This window comes from Alligator mississippiensis, chromosome 3 (assembly GCF_030867095.1).
Source record: "Alligator mississippiensis isolate rAllMis1 chromosome 3, rAllMis1, whole genome shotgun sequence".
Taxonomy (NCBI): domain Eukaryota; kingdom Metazoa; phylum Chordata; order Crocodylia; family Alligatoridae; genus Alligator; species Alligator mississippiensis.
In genome coordinates, this window is record NC_081826.1 from 1,393,777 (window position 1) to 1,413,662 (window position 19,886).

Genomic DNA, 19,886 nt, shown 5'->3' on the forward strand with positions numbered 1-19,886 from the left:
TGTGAAATCCAAAGCGCTGGAGAACCCGCAGGAGGGAGTAAGGCTGCTGTGGCAGAGGTGGGGGTGTTAAATGGGATCAGGCCAGCAAAACACCCAGCCCGGTGTCGTGACTGCCAGCCGCCGGCCCCAGTGCTTCAGAGGAAGCTGGATGGTTATGGAGTAGCCCTCCTGGGGGAGTTTCCTCCTGAGCCCAGACAGGTAGAAGAAGGGGTCATATCCCTGCCGGTCGTGACTCCTGATAGAGCTGTGGGTTTTCCTGTGAGCCCCATGAATATCAGCAGTCTCGCGTGAGGGTGCACTAGGGTAGAAAAATATTTTGGAAGCCCGCCTGGCCATACAGCCATCGAAACTGGCCACAGGTCCCTGCCTTCATCCTGCCACGGTCTTGGCCTCGATCACATCACGTGGCAAGGAGCTCTTTAGGTGGACGGTGGCCTTTCCCTTTACCTGGCACTGCCTTTCAGTGTCATTGAGCATCGCCATTCATGTGTTAGGAGGGTAAAGAGGACCGCGCAGTTGGCCTTGTGTAGCCCAATCCTTGCTCTGTATAGGGCGATCGTTCCCTCTCCGACGCCCGTGCAGCCAGTCCCTGCTCTCCCCAGGCCTTCATTCGATTTTCTTTCCCATCTCAGTCTGCTCTGGCTGTGTTGCAGCCTTTCTGAGAGACAACTGGGTGCAAAAATTTGGACAAGGGCACCCCACTGATTTACAGAGCAGTGGGGGCTTCTGGGCTCCCAGGCCCATGCTTTGTGGTCCTTTCTGCCCTCTGCTGCACACCACTCGGAGCTTTTGTCTGCATTGTTCAGAGCAAGGCCCCCGTCTCTTCCCCGAGTCCTCACAGATGGACTCTAATAGGATTTGTGAGCTTTTGAATCTCTTTAATTAGCTGTAAAGTGCTTTGCAAAGATGAGAGGTGGCATGATCTCGTGGTCCGAGTGTGTCACAGCGAGCCGGGAGCTCTGACTCCAAGGCCGTGGCCACGTGAATAGGTAAGCCGTGAAAGGCCAAGCGTGAGGCCTGCAGCCCAGGCAAATCACATGGTAGCAACTGCGTGCAGAACAGCAGGCCAGGCGTGTTGGAGCGTGTGCTCGAGGTGGGGCTTGCCACAAGCTGCCAGGCGGGGAGGGCTGGGAGACCAGGGTCTCGGCACTACAGTGTGGGGTGCCTGGGGGAAGAGGGGCCCTGCAAGTCTCCAAGTTCAGCTTCCACCTCCCAAAATTCCCAGACCCGCCAGATAAATCCCCTCTGGGAGGAAGGTGCCGCTTTCAACGGTGTGGGCTGGGGCACGGACGCGGCCGTCTCGACCCCATTAACTCGCCTGGCTCCCACCCTCAGCGCAAAGTCCGTGCTGCCCCTCGGCCACGTCCGGGAGCGGCTGCGAGTCCTGCTGCGCCAGGCCCTGCCTTCTAGGGCTGAGACGGACGCTCTCACGCATCCTCCAGCAGACCGGCAGGACCCGCTCTCGCCGGGGGGCAGCAGCTTGGCCGAGGCCAAGGATGTCCAGGTAGTGAAGGAGGACGGCTGGCTCTGGGGCCATCTCCTGTCCCTGGCTCCACATGCAGGAAACGAGCTTGGCCTGGTGGGAGAGGGTTGTGCCCCGGACGCAGAGCGGGCTGGAGAACTGTGGAATAAGGAAGGCCCCTTCCATGGAACTCTGCGTGGAGCTGGGGTGGAGAGCCCGGTTGGCCCGGAGGCGCCCTGTGACTGCTGGGAAGTGAGTGGAAAGAGCTCCCCGAACTCTGGCCGTCCCCAACTGTCCCCATCTGTTTGAGCCACTTTGGCACGAGCAAGCCCAGCGTTGGGGCTGCCGTGCACGGCCACAGAACAGGCGATGGACGGGTTCGAGTGCACTGCCTTCCTCGCCGCGTTGGAGCCATGCATGGAGAGTGCGTTCCCATTCCCTGCCGCCCCCTCCCAGCGTTGGGCTCCCACCACGCTGCAGGGCCTGCTCAGGCCCGGGGGAGATTTAGGCAGCACAAGGGCCCAGATCAGGAGCCCTCAGCAGCTCCCCTTTGGTTCCCGGTGGGGAGAGGGAGGTTTGGTGCGTGGGCTCCAGTGGCACGGCCGTCCCCTGCGGGACCTAGGCGGTCCTTCCTGCCCGCTGCTCCCTTGTGCGGGGCGCCTGGATTGTGGGAGGCAGTGCGGGGTGGCAGTTAACCTTGCCTGTCCCGCTCCCCTCTCTAGAAGGGATGCGTTTATCAGCCTCCACGCTGGGCTGCGTGGGGTTAGCAGCGGGGCCGATGCACTGGGGCTGCCTGCCCTGGGCGGCAGTCGACCCGCTTGCACTGTTGCCGCCAGCCATGAAGCCTTTGAACCTCAAACGCGTCTTTTATTTGGGAGCTGGGGGAGACCTCTGACAGCGGGGTAGGGGCCAGCCCTGCCTGTAGGGTTGGGGAGGGCAGGCTTGCGGGGCTGAGGTCTTTGTGCAGCGTCGGGCCAAGGTGCCCGGATGACGCCGGGCAGATCCTGGGCTGGGGTGGCAGGACATCGGGCTGGCGGGGAGTTGGAAGGAGCAAAGCTTTCGTGAAGCGCCCTTCTGCTGCAGCAGAGCTGGGTGCAGGGTCCCCACGGCTCACGTACCACCGGTCCTAGCACGGGGGCAACGAGTGAAGCTCTGCCGGGGCCGGGTGACGCTGGCTGCGGGCATGGGGAGTCGGGGGTGCCGGAGGAGGCAGCGCGCTGGGCCTGGCCCCGGCTCAGCCGTCCAGACTGGGACGGTGCAGCACTGGCTGCTCTCGGGCTGGATGCTGCCCCCTGGCACAGCTGGTGTCTCCCTGGCAATACCCATGCTTTCACGTTCATAACTGGGTGGTCCTGGTCCTGGGCACCAGGGTGTCTTGGTGGCTGGCTGCCAGCTCCATGCCCACCCCTGGTGCCACTCCGTTCCCTCCTGCAGCCCTGGCTTGCTGGGCGGAGAGGTGGACTGGCTCACCCAACATCTCCACTTCTGGGCCCTCAAGACAGCAAGGTGCTCCTCCGCGGTTGTCATCTCCCCCCTTGAGGGCCAGGAGCCCAGAAGACAAGAAAGATAACAAGGGGCCTTGGTCCTGGGCTCAGTTTCTGTGGTCTCAACCTCCCCACAGTTTCTGGGGCGACACCCCCAGCCTCTCTTTCCCCATCTCGGGACCTGCTCCCGGCCCCCAAGGCTGGGAGTGTCACTCAAGCCAGCTTTGCAAAGCGCCCCTGTTGCTGCAAGGCCCAGCTCCTGTGCTGTGCCGGCTCCTGAGATGTCTGCCTCTCCTGTGTGGGCGGCTTGGGGCATGGCGCTATCGCACGGGCAGTGGGGGAGCGTGTCCGTGCTGTCTGCGAGAGAGACCCTGCCACTTCCACCACCACGCGGCTTCCCGCGGGCCTGCGGTAGTGGATGGGTGCAGGCATGCTCTGTATGGGGGGACGGGGCATGCACCAGCCTCCCCTGGCACCGCTACGGTGAGGCGGGGCCCTTCTTTCACTGCACGCGCAGGACTTGGCTGCACACGTGTCAGCTGGCGCTGCCAGGCCTGGCGCCTCTGCAGTTCTTGCTCTGGTGAGGGGAAATGTTTCTGGCTCTTTTCCTCGCCCTGGCACCCCCGGGGGCAGGTTGCTACATCGAGCCATTGGCCGCGACACAGAAATCTGCTCTGGAGTTCCCTGCACGCTGGGAGGGCGACGGGCAGAGAAACCCAGACAGCCCCAGCAGTTCGGATGCAGGTGGCAGGACGCGAGGACCCGAGGGGCACGGCCGAGTCTGTGAAACTCAGCAAGATGGACGGGGCACAGAGTGACCTGTGCCCGCAGCATGGTCCCCGGGCACAGCAGCTGAACACGTAGCTGCTGTGTCAGGGTTGACGGTAGTTTTATGAAGAGTTTAGATGAGGAGTGTGTCTGGGGTGGTTTCGACAGAGCTGATCCTGCCTCGGGCAGGGCTTGGACGGGAGGTGGTGGTCCTTTCCAGCCCCGCTGCTCTGTGATTCTGCAGCCAGAAGATCGCGTGTTGGCGTGCACACGCCGCCCGTCTCGAGAGGTACGCGTGCCTCACACTACCAGCCATGTTTGCTGCTGGTGGGGACGGCGTCGCCGGCTTGAGGCTGGCCAGGGCCTGTCTCTCCACAGGGCTAGAGCGGTGAGCGGCAGGCATCCCTGGTGATGCCAAGGGCACAGAGAAAGGTGGTGCACGTGGGCTTCCCAGGCCCTGAGGTGTCCAGCAGACAAGGATGGGGTCTGGCTACTCCCCTTTCTGGGGAGCAGAGACCCTGGGAGGAAAGACCCTGGAGCAGCAAAAGGTGCAGCCAGGTCAGAGAGGGCTGAAAGTAGCTGGAGCCAGGGAGGCTTTGCAAGGAAACAGCTTCCCGCAGTGTTTGAAAGCCCGAGACGCTTGTCCCTGATTTTCCTGCAGTGGATCTGCTGTGGGGGCAGCTTACGTCGCTTCTAGGGGCGCTTGACTTCCCACAGGTTCAGGATCCCTCCTCTGTCTCTCCGCGGCTGTGAACAACTGCCTTGGAGCGTGTGGACCTCGGTTCCCCCCCGTGCAGAGCGGGGGGCACCTGCCCCGCGGGGGGCTGGGGGCTGAGTGATGTCTGTGCAGCGCGTTGGAGAATCCAGCCCGCTCCCTGCGCGCTGAGTTGTCACTGGCGACCCTCTTTGTGTCCCCCTCTGCCCCTGCAGCGGGGCGTGCTGGAGAAGTGCCCAGGGTTGTGCGCCTGCCTGTCTGCATTCGATGCAGAGGCTGCAGCCTGGGCTGGGCTGTGCCAGTGCTCCTGCTGGCACCGACCCCGCAGGGTCCTGGCTGGAGGGTCTTGCCCCTGCACTGGGGCTCAGCCCCACGCTGCACTGGGGCAGGGAGGGACTTTCCCCCTTGGTCAGATTGGTCTGGATGGAGGAGTTGCCTCCCGCTGCAGTGCAGGGGGCATGGCCTCTGCCTGGGGTCTCTCAAGCGCATATTAACACCCTTGGCAGCGGCTGGATGTTGGCTGCCGTGTGCCCCCTGCTTTCCCTGTGGTGGGTCAGGTGTAACGTCTGGGCTTTTCCAGTTGCTGATAGTTTTGCTAAGGGGTTAGGTGATGGATCTAGGGTACTTGGAAGTGACTCCCTGGGCGGTGAATGATCCAAAGCCGCTCGTAGCACGGTGACGGTCTCGCCCTGCACTCCTCTCTGCTACAGCAGCCTGCGCTGGGCTTGGGGAGAGCGCGCTGCGCTGCCTGCCTGCTGGGAGCTGTAGTTCCTGTGGCGCATCATCCTTGTGCCTCGGTGGCGGCCAGCTTTTCTATTTCCTGCTGTTTACGAGCACTCCCGAGTTGCCTGGAGCGTTAGGTGCATCACGAGGCTGGGGGGGGTCCCATCCCGCTGCCTCTGGGCCTCGCTGTTAGCACTGTGGGAGCGCGGCCTTGTCTTCCCAGACAGCGGTTCTTCACCTGCACCCCTCCGGGAGCCAGTTAGGCCAGCACCCCTTGCCACGCGCCAGTGCTGCCTTCATTGCCCCCACATGCTTGCTGAAGGCTGCAAGATCTGCACGGGGAGCCTGGAGGGAGGTGGGTCGTGGCTGGAAGGAGTCGCCTGCCCTAAGGACGGGGTGCGACCTGCGCGGGCGTTGTCTGTCTGGAGGAGAGCGTCGCTCCTGCCTGGCACCGGAGGATGGAGCTGAGGTCCTTGGTGGCAGAGCCCTGGTGCCTAGGGGATAAGAGCGTGGTAGCTCTGGGCTGCCGGGATGCGTCTGCAGGCTCTTGGCTCGCAGGGAGGCGATGGCTGTGACCTCTCCAGTGCAGCCATGGCTGGTTTGCTGGACAGCAGGTCGCCAGGCTGGGATGGCGCCGATCCTTCCCAGCATTGACAGTTCTCAGCCCCATCCCTTGCGGGCCGGCAGCTTCCAGGCGGCAGCAACCGGCTCCGGGAGGCCTTGGCAATGCTGGCTCCTAATTGCTATGGAGCGCTTGAAACTGGAGACTGGCAGAGGGAGGGCCCTGTTCTCGAGTTAATTGGTCCCATGGGTGCCCAGTGCATGCAACCTGGAGCGGGCAGGGGCGGGCTGCACACTCATAGGCCGGAGAGGGCCGTCAGTTGTGCTGCTGAGCTGCCTTCAAGCAGAGGCCTGGCCTGAGGCCAGCAGCTGTCCTTCATTCCCCTGCACGCACACTGCAGTGCCGCTGACCCGCAGCCACGGGCAGAGGCCCGGGAGGCTCTGGGCAAAGGGGGCCACCGACAGGCGAGTGTGTCCGGCCTCCCCCCGGACCCTGCTGCCCGTTCCCCCCAGAGCCGTCTGTCTGCAGCCCCCTGCCCACTTGCGCTGGCTCCTTGCCCCCCACCCCTGCCTGGCTTCTCGCCCCAGTGCTGCAGTCTGACGCCAACTCCTCTGTATTTATGTTTTAGGGTGACTGAGGGACCGACCCTCCGGCCGTGGAAGCATGTCGGGGCCCGTGCCGAGCCGAGCCAGGGTCTATGCGGACGTGAACACTCAGAGACCCCGCGAGTACTGGGACTACGAGTCGCACGTCGTGGAATGGGGGTACGAGCGGGAGCCCGAGGGAAGTGGCGCGGGGGGCTGGTTCCCAGGGCTCCCCACGGCTTTGCTCGATGTCTAGCGCTCCGGCCCGTGGTACGTCAGCTGCAGCGTGGCATCCAGGTGCACGTACTGCCACGCAGGGGCCTAAGGTTGGAGACCTGCATCTGTATGGACGAATCTGTGTAATAAAGATACGTTGCTCTTGCCGAGGGCTGTTCGCCCGCAGGTCTCGGAAGGTTTTACGAAGGAGCTGAGTGCCATTACTGCCATGTGACAGACAGGGAAATTGAGTCACAGCAGCAGAGCAGGGGATAGAGGCCAGCGTGGTGTGTGCTAGGCCATCCTGCGAGTTGGCCGCCTCCGGAGGCGCGTAGCATTGGCCGGCTTTTAAGCACCTCAGAAAAAGGGGCTGCTTTTATTGAGGGGCTTTAGAGCTGGGTGTGGGCGCCTGCCTCGGGTCCACACCCGAGCGCCTCGTGCTCAGGCCAGGATTTGGGTTCTACAGTTGGAAAAAGGCAAAGACCTAGAGAGGGAAAGGACATGTTTTCCGGGCTGGCTGTGGAGGCCCCGAGCTGCAAGCCAGGCAGGGCGTTTCCCACAGCCGCTCTGGGATGGAGCTGTAGGACAGCCAGCCAGCTGCCTCGCTTGTCGTGGCCCCGGGGCAGGTGGCCCCGCGCCCATCGCATCTACCCGCCACGGGTGCTGGCAGCCAGCGGCTTGTCTGCGTGGGGCTTCCTCGGGCTGCCGGCGCCAGCAGAGCTAGTGATGGTCACGGCAGCAGGAGGCATGGGCATGCCCCGGGGTGGTTTAGGCCTCTCAAAGACGAACCCCCAAATCTTTGGCTCAGCTCCTGTGCCGCCCTGAAGGTCATGAAGGGTCTGAAGTGAACAAGCCACAGGAGAGAGCAGCTGGTCTGGTGGTGTGGGGTTGGGGGTGGGTTACGGGCAAAATAAACTCGGGTTGAATCGGCGTGAGCTGCTCCCCAGGCCCAGAGCAAGCCCCGCTGTGCCGCGAGCGACAGCTCCATGCTGTGGTGTCACAGCGCCGTAAGGGACAGGATGAGGCCCCCCACTCCGTCCACCCCCACAAACACACCCAGAACTTGCTTTGTGAGCCCTGGCGGGTCCCCGTGACCTGGAAAGGGACTTGAGCCGTTTCCCAATCCGCTGAGCCAGCCAGACCCCCGGGGAGCCTAATCCACGGTCCTGAATCTCTTCCGCGATGATAATTCTGCATCCTGCCTTGGCAGCCTGCTCCTCCCTCGTGCTGCTCTTGGAATTACTGACCCCGAGTTTTCCCACGCGGCGGGTCCCCCATGCCCTCCAGCACCCAGCCCACCCCGCTTGCCTCTCCCACTATTTGCTGAGCATAAAACTAGCAAACAGAAAGGAGCTGCCTGGCGCGGTGGGTCTGCGCAGCTCCTGCGGCCCCTCTGCCTGTCTCTGGGATTCAGCAGCTTGCCAAGCTGCACTTTCTCGCCTGCCGTTCCCTCCCCTCGTTTACCCGTCCCGGATCTGCGGGGGCTCTCCGCCTTCCTCCCCGACGTAGCAGAAATAATTGCCCATGCTTTTGCTGCTTCCCCTCGGCCTGTCAGGGGAATTTCATCAGGCCGCGGTGATCTGCGTGCGTGCACATTCTCCGGGTGATACTTATCCCACTCTTTCCGGATCTCCCCTCGTTAGGAAGATTATTTTTGCAGTGCCGCAGGTGCTTACGGCCCCTTCTAGACAAATGAAAACCGACAGGTCCCTGGCCGGAGGAGTGGGCTGTTTAAGCGTTAGATCAGCCTCTGCCTGGGGGAGGGCTGGACTTGCCATCGCTGGAGGGGTTCAAGAAGAGGCTGGACAGCCGCTGGGGCAGGGATGAGCTCGGGGCCGCGATGTCCGGAGTGCTCTGTAAAGAGCAGCCGGTGGAAGCCCAGGACTGCCCCCCGCGCCCTTATGGATGGCTGGGAGACCATGAGAAGAGCCCTGCAGCCCCGAGCAGGTGGATGTTGGAGGGGACCAGGCTCAGCAGCAGAAGGAAGCGGGGCTCCCTGACTGGCCTAGTTAGGAAGACGGTTAAAGGATGTGGGATAAGATTATGGAGGGGTACAGACGAGGGGGGTCCTGGCTGTCCCCTGAGGGGGGCTGCTGTGTGGCTGTCCCCAGGCTGCAGAGCAGAGTGGGGGGGATTTGGTTTTTCCCAGACCTCTGGGCCTTGCTGCATGGGGCCAGGAAGGAGTCCTTTCCCCTCCTCTTGCTACATGTCAGGGGTTTGGGGGGGTTTCCCCCCAACCTTTCTTAAGCAGCTCTGGGTGCTCCTGCAGCCAGGGCTGGGCTGTGCCACGGCTTCAGCTGGCACCAACCCTGCAGGGTCCTGGCTAGAGGGGCTTGCCCCCGCGCTCAGGGTCACACCAACACCATGTTTGGGGTCAGGAAGGAATGTCCCCCCTGCTCAGACTGGTCCGGACTGGGGGGGTTGCCTTCCTCTGTAGTGGGGGACACTGGGATCTCTGGAGTGCATTTTAACCCTCTCAGCAGCAGGACACTGACTGCCGTTGTCCCCCCGCTTTGCCGGGGGCAGGTCCGGGTGCCCTGCCTTGTGGTGGTGCGACAGGGTTCATCGCGTAGTATGCTAAGAGGTTGAACCACGGATTTGTTTCTGTGGGGCGGTTTGGACAGGGCTGCTCCTGCCTCAGGCCGGGGCTTGGACGAGATGCGACCTCCCGGCCAGCCCGATGTCTCCGATTCTGACTCCCCAGGCACATCCCTCTCCGCCGCTTGCAGCAGGGTGGGTAAAAATCAGTCATTTTTTAAAATTTAAATCAGATTTTTTTAATTTATTCCTATTTTTTGTTGGTTTGTTTTTTTTAAACAAACCTATATAAAGATTGTTTTAATTTAAGACATGTTAAAGCTCAAAGATATCATCATGGAATAGGGATTATTACTGCTAATTATATACCATATGAGGCAATATATTCATGTAAACTTTTTAGAAAAGTTTTATAAATAGGTCACAACAGGCCACGAACTATACTAGGGGCAAAATCTTATGGGGTTCCCAGAGGTTCCTCTAGAGATTAGTAAAGAGTAAAGAAAACTGCTCTCCCCAGTGGGACTCAGTGCTCAGTCTACTCGAGACGATCCCATTAAGCATCTCTGTGATGCTGAGTTGGTTTTAGAAAAGCTGGACGTGAACAAGTGCACGGGCTGGATGGGAGGCACCCGAGGGTGCTGAGGGAGTTGGCTGATGCCATTGCAGAGCCACTGGCCATCATCCTTGGAAACTCATGGCGATCAGGAGAGGTCCCGGATGGTTGGAAAAGGGCAAACATAGTGCCCATGGTTAAGAAAGGGAAAAAGGATCCAGGGAACGCCAGCCCAGGCAGCCTCACCTCAGTCCCTGGAGAAATCATGGAGCCGGTCTTCAGGGAATCCATTTCCAAGGACTTGGAGGGGAAGACAGTGATGAGGAAAAGTCAGCATGGATTCACCAGGGGCAAGTCCTGCCTGCCCAACCTGATGCCTTCTATGACAAGGTGACTGGCTCTGTGGATGCGGGGAGACCGGTGGATGTGATAAACCTTGATTTTAGCAAGGGTTTTGATGCGGTCTCCCACAACATTATTGCAGGCAAGCTGAGGAAGTACAGGCTGGATGAATGGACTGTAAAGTGGATCGAAAACAGGAGCATCAGGCTCAGAGAGTAGTGATCAATGGCTCCATGTCTAGTTGGCAGCTGGAGTCAAGTGGAGTGCCCCAAGGATTGGTCTTGGGACCACTTTTGTTCAGCATTTTCATCTACGACCTGGAGGATGGACTGGATGCACCCTCTGCAAGGTTGCAGATGACACCAAGCTGAGGGAGTAGATACGCTGGAGGTCGGGCTAGGACTCAGAGCGATCACGACACATTTGGGGATTGGGACAAAAGGAATCTCAGGAGGTTCAACAAGGACAAGTGCAAAGTCCTGCACTTGAGAGGGAGCAGTCCCCTGCACCAGGGCAGGCTGGGGGCGACGGGCTGGGCAGCAGCTCTGCAGAAAATGCCCTGGGGGAACGGGACAAGAAGGTGGAGATGATCTAGCAGTGTGCCCTTGGTGCCCAGAAGGCTACTGGCATCCTGGGTTGCATTGGTAGGAGCATTGCCGGCAGATCAAGGGCAGTGATTCTTCCCCCTATTCAGCGCTGGGGAGGTCACATCTGGAGTCCAGTGTCCAGCTGTGGGCCCCACTACAGAAAGGATGTGGACACACTGGAGAGAGTCCAGTGGAGGGCAGTGAAAATGGTTGTGGGGCTGGGGGACAGGACTGGTGAGGAGAGGCTGGGGGAAATGGGCTGATTTAGTCTGCAGAAGAGAAGACAGAGGGGGATTGACTAGCAGCCTTCACCTCCCTGCAGGGGGGCTGCGAAGAGGATGGAGCTGGGCTGGTCTCAGTGGGGGCAGATGGCAGGACAAGGAGCAATGGGCTCAAGCTGCAGCAAGGGAGGTTGAGGTTGGATATTAGGAAGAATTTTCTCACGAGGAGGGCAGTAAAACGCTGGAACAGGCTCCCCAGCAAGGTGGTGGAGTCTCCATCCTTGGAGATTTTGAAGACTAGTCTGGACAAAGCCTTGGCTGGGATGACATAGGTGGGACTGGTCCTGCTTGGAGCAGGGGTTGGACTAGATGTGACCTCCTGAAGTCCTTTACAACCCTCATTTTCTATGGATCTATGATTGTCAGACTGGATTTGTGTCTCCAGAGGTAACATCTGTGAGGTGAGAGATAACAGACCTGATGACCCACCCATCAGCCCTTTTGTCTCTCTGCAAGTTTGTGTGCCCAGAGTCAAGCCCTTGCCTCTCTCAAAAGAGTGCAAAGTTTCAGAAGTTAAATGAGTAAAGGATATCACACAAAAGGAATGCACTTTTTTGTAGAAAACAATGATTAAATTGAGGCTTCCTGGCCAGTGATTATATCATGATTTAAATCGATTTGGTATCAATCTAATCCACCCTGGCTTGGAGCGAATCGTCCTTTGCAACCTCCCAGAGCCGGGTTGGAGCTGGGGAAACAAGCACAGAGAGAGGGAGCGACTTGCCCAGAGCCCCCAGCAGTGCAGCTGGGGCAGAACTCGGCGTCCCGGCTTCACCCATTTCCCAAAGGCGAGCGCGCCGAGATTGTGAACTGCCAGCGGCGTTTTGCTCGGCGCAGAATGCATTTCCCCTCGGGGCTCTGGCCGGAGTCCAAATGTGTCACTGTTTTCTTCCTCCCTGAGATGGTCCTCGCATTTCATTACGGACACACGAGCGACCTTGCGAGCTGCCTGCAGACTCTCCCGTTCCAGAGCTGGCTTAATTTTGGTGACAGGGATGCATTCCCTGGTAGCTTGTGCGGTGATCTGCAAAGCTGTCTAGCTCTCCTGTAGGGAAGGAAGGGGTGCCCTGGCTGGTAGGGTTTCTTTGCCGTGCCAGCCAGCTCGTCGCCAGTCCTAGAGTATGGGGGTCAATTCCTGGAGCTCCGTAGGCTACATAACAGCCCCCCGAACCTCTTGACCTGCCCAGACGTTGGGAGAGCCGCTCTCTGGAAACGACACTGGGTTCTGACCCGGTCTCCCCCCCTTCACCTTCCCTTCTCTCCTCCTTGTGCAGCAACCAAGACGACTACCAGCTTGTGCGGAAGCTCGGGCGCGGCAAATACAGCGAAGTCTTTGAAGCCATTAACATCACCAACAATGAGAAAGTTGTGGTGAAAATCCTCAAGGTGGGTGCGTCGGGCTGTTCCCCGGGCCTTCGCGGGGTGCCGCTGACCACTGCGGGGCGGCTGCTGGGCTGGGGATGGGTGGAGTCGTGGGCAGCTTTTCGTTGCCTCTCCTCCCTCCCCCCAACCCTGGCAGAGACCTGCTGTGATGAGCGGAGCAGGCGGAAGGAGGTTCCATGCATTGAGACCCCGTGTGCCCTTGTCTGCGTCTCATTTACTCTGCACTCACTGCCATGGCTTTTGTAGCTGGGGGGGTCTGTTTCCACTCAGCTTCTGCCCTGCCAGGGGGTGTGGAGGGGCCGGTCCCTTGCACAGGGCTGCGTGTGCCATCCAAAGGCCAGGGCTCGGCTCCTGCTGAGATCCAGGGTGGGTGGCCGTGATACGCTTGGCCAGAGCGACTTCTGTTCTCCCCGTGGTGCTGCCCTCCGCTCTCACGCTTGCTGCCTCCCTCTGGTATCGCATGGGCGTTCGTGGGGACTTTGGGAGGTCAGAGACATTCCCCCTCCCGTCCCTCCATCCCTCAAGCAGTGCAGCAACCCCAGTAGTTGGGACCCAGGGGCTTGAAGCCCCTGGGCCAGTAGCAGTGCAGGGCCCCACCTCCAAGAGGAGCCTCAGCCACCCCCCAGGGTGAGCCAGCACAGCACCCAGCAGAGCAGTCTCATGTCCAGTCATTGCTCCCGTGGCCCCAGAAGGCATGAGTTACTGCAGCTGCCTTCCTAGGGGAGAGCGCAGACCGATCGGGGTGCCCCAGCTCTGAGCAACGCCTGGTTCACCATGAATCCTTGTGACCCATCTCCCTCCTTGGCTGAGTTCCCGTCCCCTGCCCAGGCCATGCGGGCAGGGGGCCAGAGAGGCCTGACTGCTGCTCACTCCTCCTCTTTCTCTCTGTAGCCAGTAAAGAAGAAGAAAATCAAGCGAGAAATCAAGATCCTGGAGAATCTGCGCGGAGGCCCCAATATCATCAGCTTGCTAGATATCGTCAAAGACCCCGTGGTGAGGCACAGGCACGGCTGAGGGCTGCAGCGGGTGGGCAGTGGCAGCAGCCCCGGGGAGCGATGGACCAAGCTAGGCCAGCGAAGTGGACGTGTGCATGCAGTGCACGCAGAGCCCAGCACGCGGGCCTAGACGGTTCCCCTCCAGTTTCCCGCCTGGTGAAACTCCCAGGGCCCCTTTGGGTGGGAAGCCCCAGAGGTGGGCGCTGGCTGTGGGGCGAGGAGCTGCTGCGTGGGGGCCTGTCACCGAGCCCCGGCGGCTCTGCGACCCGCCTGCAGGACTAACCTGCTTCCTTTCCTCCCCGTGCCTCGGCACCCTGCAGTCTCGCACGCCTGCCCTCGTCTTCGAGCACGTCAACAACACGGACTTCAAGGTGAGCGGCACCAGCCTGCTGCAGGTCGCCCTTGTGATTTCGGGTAGATGTGGAGAGCAGTCCCAGCACCCCCCAGCATGGGAGGGCATGTGCTGTGGAAACGGAAGCTTGTTGGGGGCTTCCCGCCCAGGATTCAACTTGTGTCCAGCCCCACGCAGCCTCGGGTAGGGATGGATGGGTCCTAGCCAGCCGGGGCCTAGCCCAGCCCAGAGCACGTGGTGACTGGGACCTTCCCACTGTCACCGGCTCCCTCGTGGGTCATTGCTGTGAACTGGGGGATGTTACATTTTGAGGGGCGATCTGTAGGATTCGCTGCCTCGTGGGGTCCCAGCAGCCCGGCCTGCCTGTCGCTCAGACGCCGGCCCAGCCAGGGTTGCGCCTGCGTCTGACGGTGGCCGTGTGCGCAAGCGTCACTGCAGATCTGCTGACACCTCAGCTGGTTGAGTGCTGCCTTGTGAGCCTCTGGTGGCCGAGTGCACGGGGAGGCTGTTAGCAGGGCTTGGTCGCTGGGCCTCTCCACCCTGGGTTCCTGGTGCTCCCCACGAGTTTTGTTTTCACTGTTGTTTGCACACTTGTCTCCTTGATGCTACCCTGAGACCTCCTCTCGTGAGGACTGTCCCAGCGGTGCCATCCTGCCCTCTCCGGGTCTGGCAGGAGTCGTCCTGTAGCTTTTTCCCATCCTCCCTCCACATCCTGGGTCTGATCCCACCCTATTCTGGGTCTGGGGCATTTTGGGCCATGTTCCATGGCCACTTCATGGTGGGGTGAGGAGGTGTGGCTGGCTTGTGGGTTCAGCTCCTCTTGTGGGTCACTGATGGTTCCTGGTCAGTCTCTCCTGGGGCACACAGCCGTCACTGTGGTCTTTTGGAGGGAGGATACAACCTTGCAGAGCCTGGACTGACCCGGATCTAGTCCTCTGAGAGAATATGTCTCTCCTTGGGACCCACCAGTGGATATCCCCAGTGGGCTGGGCAGTCCTAGAGGGCCGGGACCTGAGGTCTCACTACAGAAGCTGTGTGTGAGAGAGGGGGAGAGACTGCAATTACAGTGGGGGCTAGTGGGGCACCTGACTTTCCCGTGTGCCCGATGGGCCATGGTGCTGCTGTCCCTGGCTGTGACAGCAGGGCCCCGTCTCAACGAGCCAGTGTAGTGCCACACGCCGAGTGCCTGTAGCATTTCACTGACCGCCCCTGCGATCCCTCCCCACAGCAATTGTACCAGACGCTCTCGGACTTTGACATCCGGTTCTACATGTACGAAATCCTCAAGGTAAGCTCCCCTGGGGACAGGAGTCCTCGCCCACCCTCCTGGGACCTCCCTGCTCCTCACGTGAAGGCAGTGGGGTGGGAATGGCAGCTGCTTGACCCCCGAGCCCCTCCTTGCAGCAGCGGGGGAAGGCGCCGTCGAGCTCCATGCTCACATTGCGTAGGACATGCAGGTCCCAGAGTCGCTGCTTCCCTTTCCGCGCCCCTCGGTGCTGACCTGCTTGCTGGCTCCTCTTGGCTTTCCATGCAAGCAGCTGGCATGGGGAGCCGTGATGGAGCAGCGGGTCTTCTCAGACACTTGGAGGGGGAAATCAGTGCTAGCGCGAGGCATTGTCTGTCCAGCCATGGCTGGCCAGGGCCCCCTTCAGCACTCCCTGTCCCAGGGGCCACGGGTGGGGGCTTGTGCCCAACACGGGTGGGGAGAAGCGTGTAGAGCCCTCAGGCCTCACTGCAGTGGCTGATTCCCCCACGAGCTCTGGGTCTTTCCCCCTCCAGCCACCTCGTGCTTGGCTCCATGTGCAGCTGGGGTCTGACCGCGCCTCTGTCCTGTCCGCAGGCCCTGGATTACTGTCACAGTATGGGCGTCATGCATCGAGACGTCAAGCCACACAACGTCATGATCGACCACGAGCACAGAAAGGTACAGTGGGGGCTGCCCCCTCTGAGCGTCCCCAGCCGGATGCGCCCTCTCCTCCAGCCGGTGCCCACGGGTGCTGCTAGTCACGCTGCTGGGCAGCACCAGGGAACAACCACGGTTTAGATCCTTGCTGCTGAGCGGGTTGAGTTGGAGCGGAGGCAGCCCGCCCTCCTGCAACATCCATGAGAAGCAGCGGGGAGGCTTCCGCCCACACAGGACACGATCCAGCTACCAGCCAGGTCTGTTAGGGGCCCTCGTGGCTACTCCTGCACACTCGCTCACAAGAGCATTAGCAGGGCCACGCTGGGTCAGACCCGTGGTCCATCTCACCCAGTGTCCTGTCCCTGACCGTGGCAGGGGTGGATGCTATAGAGGGGGGGCACTGAACAGGATCTCGAGTGATCCGTCCCCTATTCGGTACCTTCTCTGGCATCCACCATCGTCGGGTTCTCAATGCCAGAGGAAACATCTCCCCCCCACAGGCTGTTCAACGGGCGCTGATGGGTCTATGAGCCATGGATTTATCCAGTCCCTTGTTGAGCCTGGCTCTGCTCCCTGCCTTCATCCCCGCCTGGACCAGTGAATCCCACACAGTCACTGCACGTTGCTTCACAAAAGTCCTGTCTCTTAGTGTTAAACCTGCCTCCTGCTCGTTTCAGTGGGTGCCCCGTGGGTCGAGTGCTCTGGGAACAGTTCCCTGTTCCCTTGATCCACGGCCTTCCTGATTATATAGAGCTCGGTCCTCTCCCGCCTCAGCCTTTTCCTTTTCAAATGGAAGTCTGAGCCTTTTCATTCTGCTACGTCCTTTTGGAGATGTGGGGACTGGCACCACTCACGTGTCTCCTCATCCGCCTGGGGCTTGTGCTCACCTCACCTGTCCTGATTATAAATGGAGCAGCCGCTTGGTCATCTGGGCTCCGCTAGCTCGGCTGCAAACCTGCACCTTGTTGCCTTAACGCCTCTCCAAGCCTCCCCATCCTCAAGGGGCTAGGAGGTTCACAGCCCTTTCTCCGGTACTGCCTTGGCACCTCCGTGTTCACATCAGGTCCCTCTTCCTCCCACAAGCGACACAGCCACAGTTGGAAGCTCCCAGGGCTGGTCTGACACAGGCAGCGAGCGCAGGGCCAGAAACAGCCCTGCCTTTGCTGGCGCGGGTTCCCCGCAGACGCCGGCCAGGGCGGGGGTGTGGATTTGCAGCTGTGCCCTGTTTGTTTGGGGATGCAGGTGCCCATAAAACCCACACCTGCCTCTCGTAAACCACCTTTTATTTGTCACCTGTTTGTTAGGAACCCCGGGCTTGTAAATGGAGCGTTAGATTGCTCTCAGGGCCTTTGTAGTGACCCGCCGCCTGGGACCCGAACGCACCGGACTTCAAAGCCCCCCTGGGCAGAGCCACTTCCAAGGGCTGTAGGCTGCCCCGGCAGGATTGGCGGGAGCGTTGACCCTGTCCTGGACCCCAGGCTTTCCGGCTCCTCCCCTCCCTCCTGCCGGGGCTGGGAAATTCACCCGCCCAGACTCACCACTTTTCTACCCGCTTCCTTCAGTGTCCACTGCCCCCAGCTGGCTGCATGGGCTTGGCCAGATCCTTTTCCCCACTGCCTGTATCTGTTCGCTGAGTGCTCCCCTGCATTGCAGGCTTGTCAGCACAGTTTACAGCGGTGGGGCTAGACGGGAACTCAGCTCATCCAGGCTGTCCCCTGCTCGGGGCAGGAACATCCCTGTCTGAACAAGCCCATACGTTGAGCGCGCTCGGGCGCAGTGGTCTGTCCTGACCCTGGCAGACGTCACCAACACGTGGTGGCTAAAGGTCCCTGCCCTGGGCTGAGAGCTAAAGCCCTCAGCTGTGACCAAGTGTTGCGAGCAGCGAAGTGATTAGGATTCTTAATGCAGACACTTTGTTGTCACCCTACCCCCAAAAATCACCAGATCTGGTGGCAATATCACTAAGCAAGCAGCAGCGCCGGGACCCCTGTGCTACAGTGGGCTGTAATGGTGCATGCCCTCACTCTCTCCTTCTGTCCCCGCAGCTCCGCCTGATAGACTGGGGGCTGGCTGAGTTTTACCACCCGGGGCAGGAGTACAACGTTCGGGTAGCCTCCAGATACTTCAAGGGACCAGAGCTCTTGGTAGACTACCAGGTACGTCACGCAGCAGAGCAGTCCTGTGCGTGCGAATGCAGATGACGCGCTTGCCAAAGGGAGACCAGACACCCAGCGAGGTGTTGAGACAGTCCAGCTGGGTGAGGCCCTGCCAAAGGCCTAAGTGAGGGGGAAGTGGAGCGTGTACGTGGGTGCAACACAGCTGGAAGGGCCCCCCCGGATGCAGGGATGGGAGGGCTGTGCAGCATGCCTGGCTGGCTGTCTCCTGCTCCTGGCAATCTGTGGGCTGTAGAAGGGCCCGTGAGACCCAGAGCCTGGATGCCCTGGGCCCGCGGCCCCTGGAACCAGAGCCATCGGCCAAGCTGCCGGGAATCTGCTGGGAGCAGGGCCCCGGGTCCCTGGAGCTGGAGATTGGGGCATGTTCTCTCATAGGCCCGTGCCCTCTGGCCCCCGGGGCTTGGAGCTGCTGCCACCTCCCGCCTCTCTCCCCCCGGCTTTTCCAGATGTACGACTACAGCTTGGACATGTGGAGCTTAGGCTGCATGCTGGCCAGCATGATCTTTCGGAAGGAGCCCTTCTTCCACGGCCACGATAACTACGACCAGGTGAGCCGCGGGCCTCGTCCTCTGCCTCCCTCGAAATCCCGGCTCCTGCAGCGCCGCACTCAGAGGCAGGCCTAGGACAGTGGCCAGCCGTCGCAGCCAGTCTACAGCCACTGCAGAGTGGGACAGTGGTGTCACACCCCAGACATACACTTGCTGTGGGCCGTACTCCTCCACCCCAGCCTCTCCCCTCTGCCAGGGGCTTTGTGTGCCCCTCCGCCCCTGCTTGGGAGGTTGGTCAGCCTGGATGTCCATCCACCTGGCTCAGCTGGGAGCACGGGCAGGGACCAGACAGGTGCATGCTGAACCTGCAGTCCTTACCAGGGACCCCATCCCGCAGACCTCTGCATTGCTGCTTGAACCTAAGACTCAGCCATGCAGAAGGGAAGGGCTCCCCGCATCCGTCCACCCCCTCCCATTTTCCAGTCCCCCGGATCAGGGCCGAGCCCACCAGGGATTGGGATGTTCTTGAACTCGGGGGGTTGGTGGGTGGCAGCATCCTGAAGATGTGGTATCACAGGCAGACACAGGCGAGGGAACCCATCAGCTTGGGCCGCACATGCCGGTGCCCTGAGCCCTGGGTTATCCTGCCCGCAAGGGCCTGGAGGAGCAAAGGTTTCTAGTACCCAGCAGGGAAGGCGGCTGGGGTCGGCCTGCAGCAGGGAGAGGCCTGGCCTGGAGCTCCGTGCTTCCCACTTGGCAGCTGGGTCACGGGTGCTGGGCCAGCCTGGTGGGACGCGCTCAGTGCTCTGCTCTCCGCCCCCCAGCTCGTGCGGATCGCGAAAGTGCTGGGCACGGAGGACCTGTACGACTACATTGACAAGTACAACATCGAGCTGGACCCCCGCTTCAATGACATCCTCGGCAGGTGGGTGCCGGCGTGGTCAGAGACCTGGCTCTCTTCCCGGGAGGCCCCTTGGGGTGCCCAGGCCTGGCTTCTCCCTGCCGTAGTCTGGCAGTCCCGGCCGTGTCCCAGCCCGTGTCTGTGCCTCCAGCCTCCTGGCTCTCGCTGCCTGGGGTGGAGCCGTTGAACCGTGGGGGTGTATTCGGCCCCGCACACAAGGGCCCTGGCTGCTGTGTCGCTGGGGGGGTGTTGTTTTTATGCCCAGCCCAGTACAGAGGTAGGGACCCTCCCCGCTACTCGCATGGGCTCCTGGAGGCGGCTGTGGGCAGACAGGGAGGCTCTAATACCCGGGGCTGGGCACTGTCTTCCCACCAGTTGAGCCAGCTCTCACCAGCGAGCACGCGGCCCCTTCAGCCATTCGGGTTCTTGCAGTGAATTTTAGCTGGTCCCTGGCCCTGGGCAGCCTCGGTGCTCCGAGGTAAGGAGCCCGTAGCCCTGCTGTGCAGGGAGCGTCCTCCTAGCCTGGCTTCAGAAAGCAGGCTCCTGATTTGGCCCGACAGGGTAGCGGGTGCATGTCATGGGGGGGACACAGGGACGGGGGCTCAGGTTGGCTCTGCCCCTCGTAGACACTCCCGCAAGCGATGGGAGCGCTTCGTGCACAGCGAGAACCAGCACCTGGTGAGCACGGAGGCACTCGACTTCCTGGACAAGCTGCTGCGCTATGACCACCAGACACGGCTCACTGCCCGGGAGGCCATGGAGCACCCCTACTTCTGTGAGTAGGCCACGTGCCCACAGCTCCCACACCCCCCCGTGGCTCGGTCGTGGCCTCCAGCGCCCCTCTCAGTCCCCGGGCCCAGTCCCTGCCCCAT

At 61.1% G+C, this 19,886-nt stretch overlaps 1 protein-coding gene across 5 annotated transcripts in view; it reads left to right on the forward strand.

Moving 5' to 3' along the window:
- Nucleotides 1-19,886, forward strand: part of LOC102567583 (casein kinase II subunit alpha) — a 42,933-nt gene that overhangs the window by 20,915 nt on the left and 2,132 nt on the right. For 3 of the 5 annotated variants that reach the window (XM_059723633.1, XM_059723635.1, XM_059723634.1), the window contains exons 2-11: nucleotides 6,343-6,478; nucleotides 12,093-12,204; nucleotides 13,093-13,194; nucleotides 13,517-13,567; nucleotides 14,777-14,836; nucleotides 15,389-15,472; nucleotides 17,497-17,607; nucleotides 18,072-18,173; nucleotides 18,938-19,038; nucleotides 19,641-19,789. In XM_059723633.1, coding sequence (XP_059579616.1) covers nucleotides 6,378-6,478; nucleotides 12,093-12,204; nucleotides 13,093-13,194; nucleotides 13,517-13,567; nucleotides 14,777-14,836; nucleotides 15,389-15,472; nucleotides 17,497-17,607; nucleotides 18,072-18,173; nucleotides 18,938-19,038; nucleotides 19,641-19,789 — 973 coding nt within the window. In that variant the 5' untranslated portion in view covers nucleotides 6,343-6,377. The remainder of the gene's footprint in view (nucleotides 1-6,342; nucleotides 6,479-12,092; nucleotides 12,205-13,092; nucleotides 13,195-13,516; nucleotides 13,568-14,776; nucleotides 14,837-15,388; nucleotides 15,473-17,496; nucleotides 17,608-18,071; nucleotides 18,174-18,937; nucleotides 19,039-19,640; nucleotides 19,790-19,886) is intronic. The other 2 variants (XM_059723631.1, XM_059723632.1) reach the window with 2 other exon arrangements.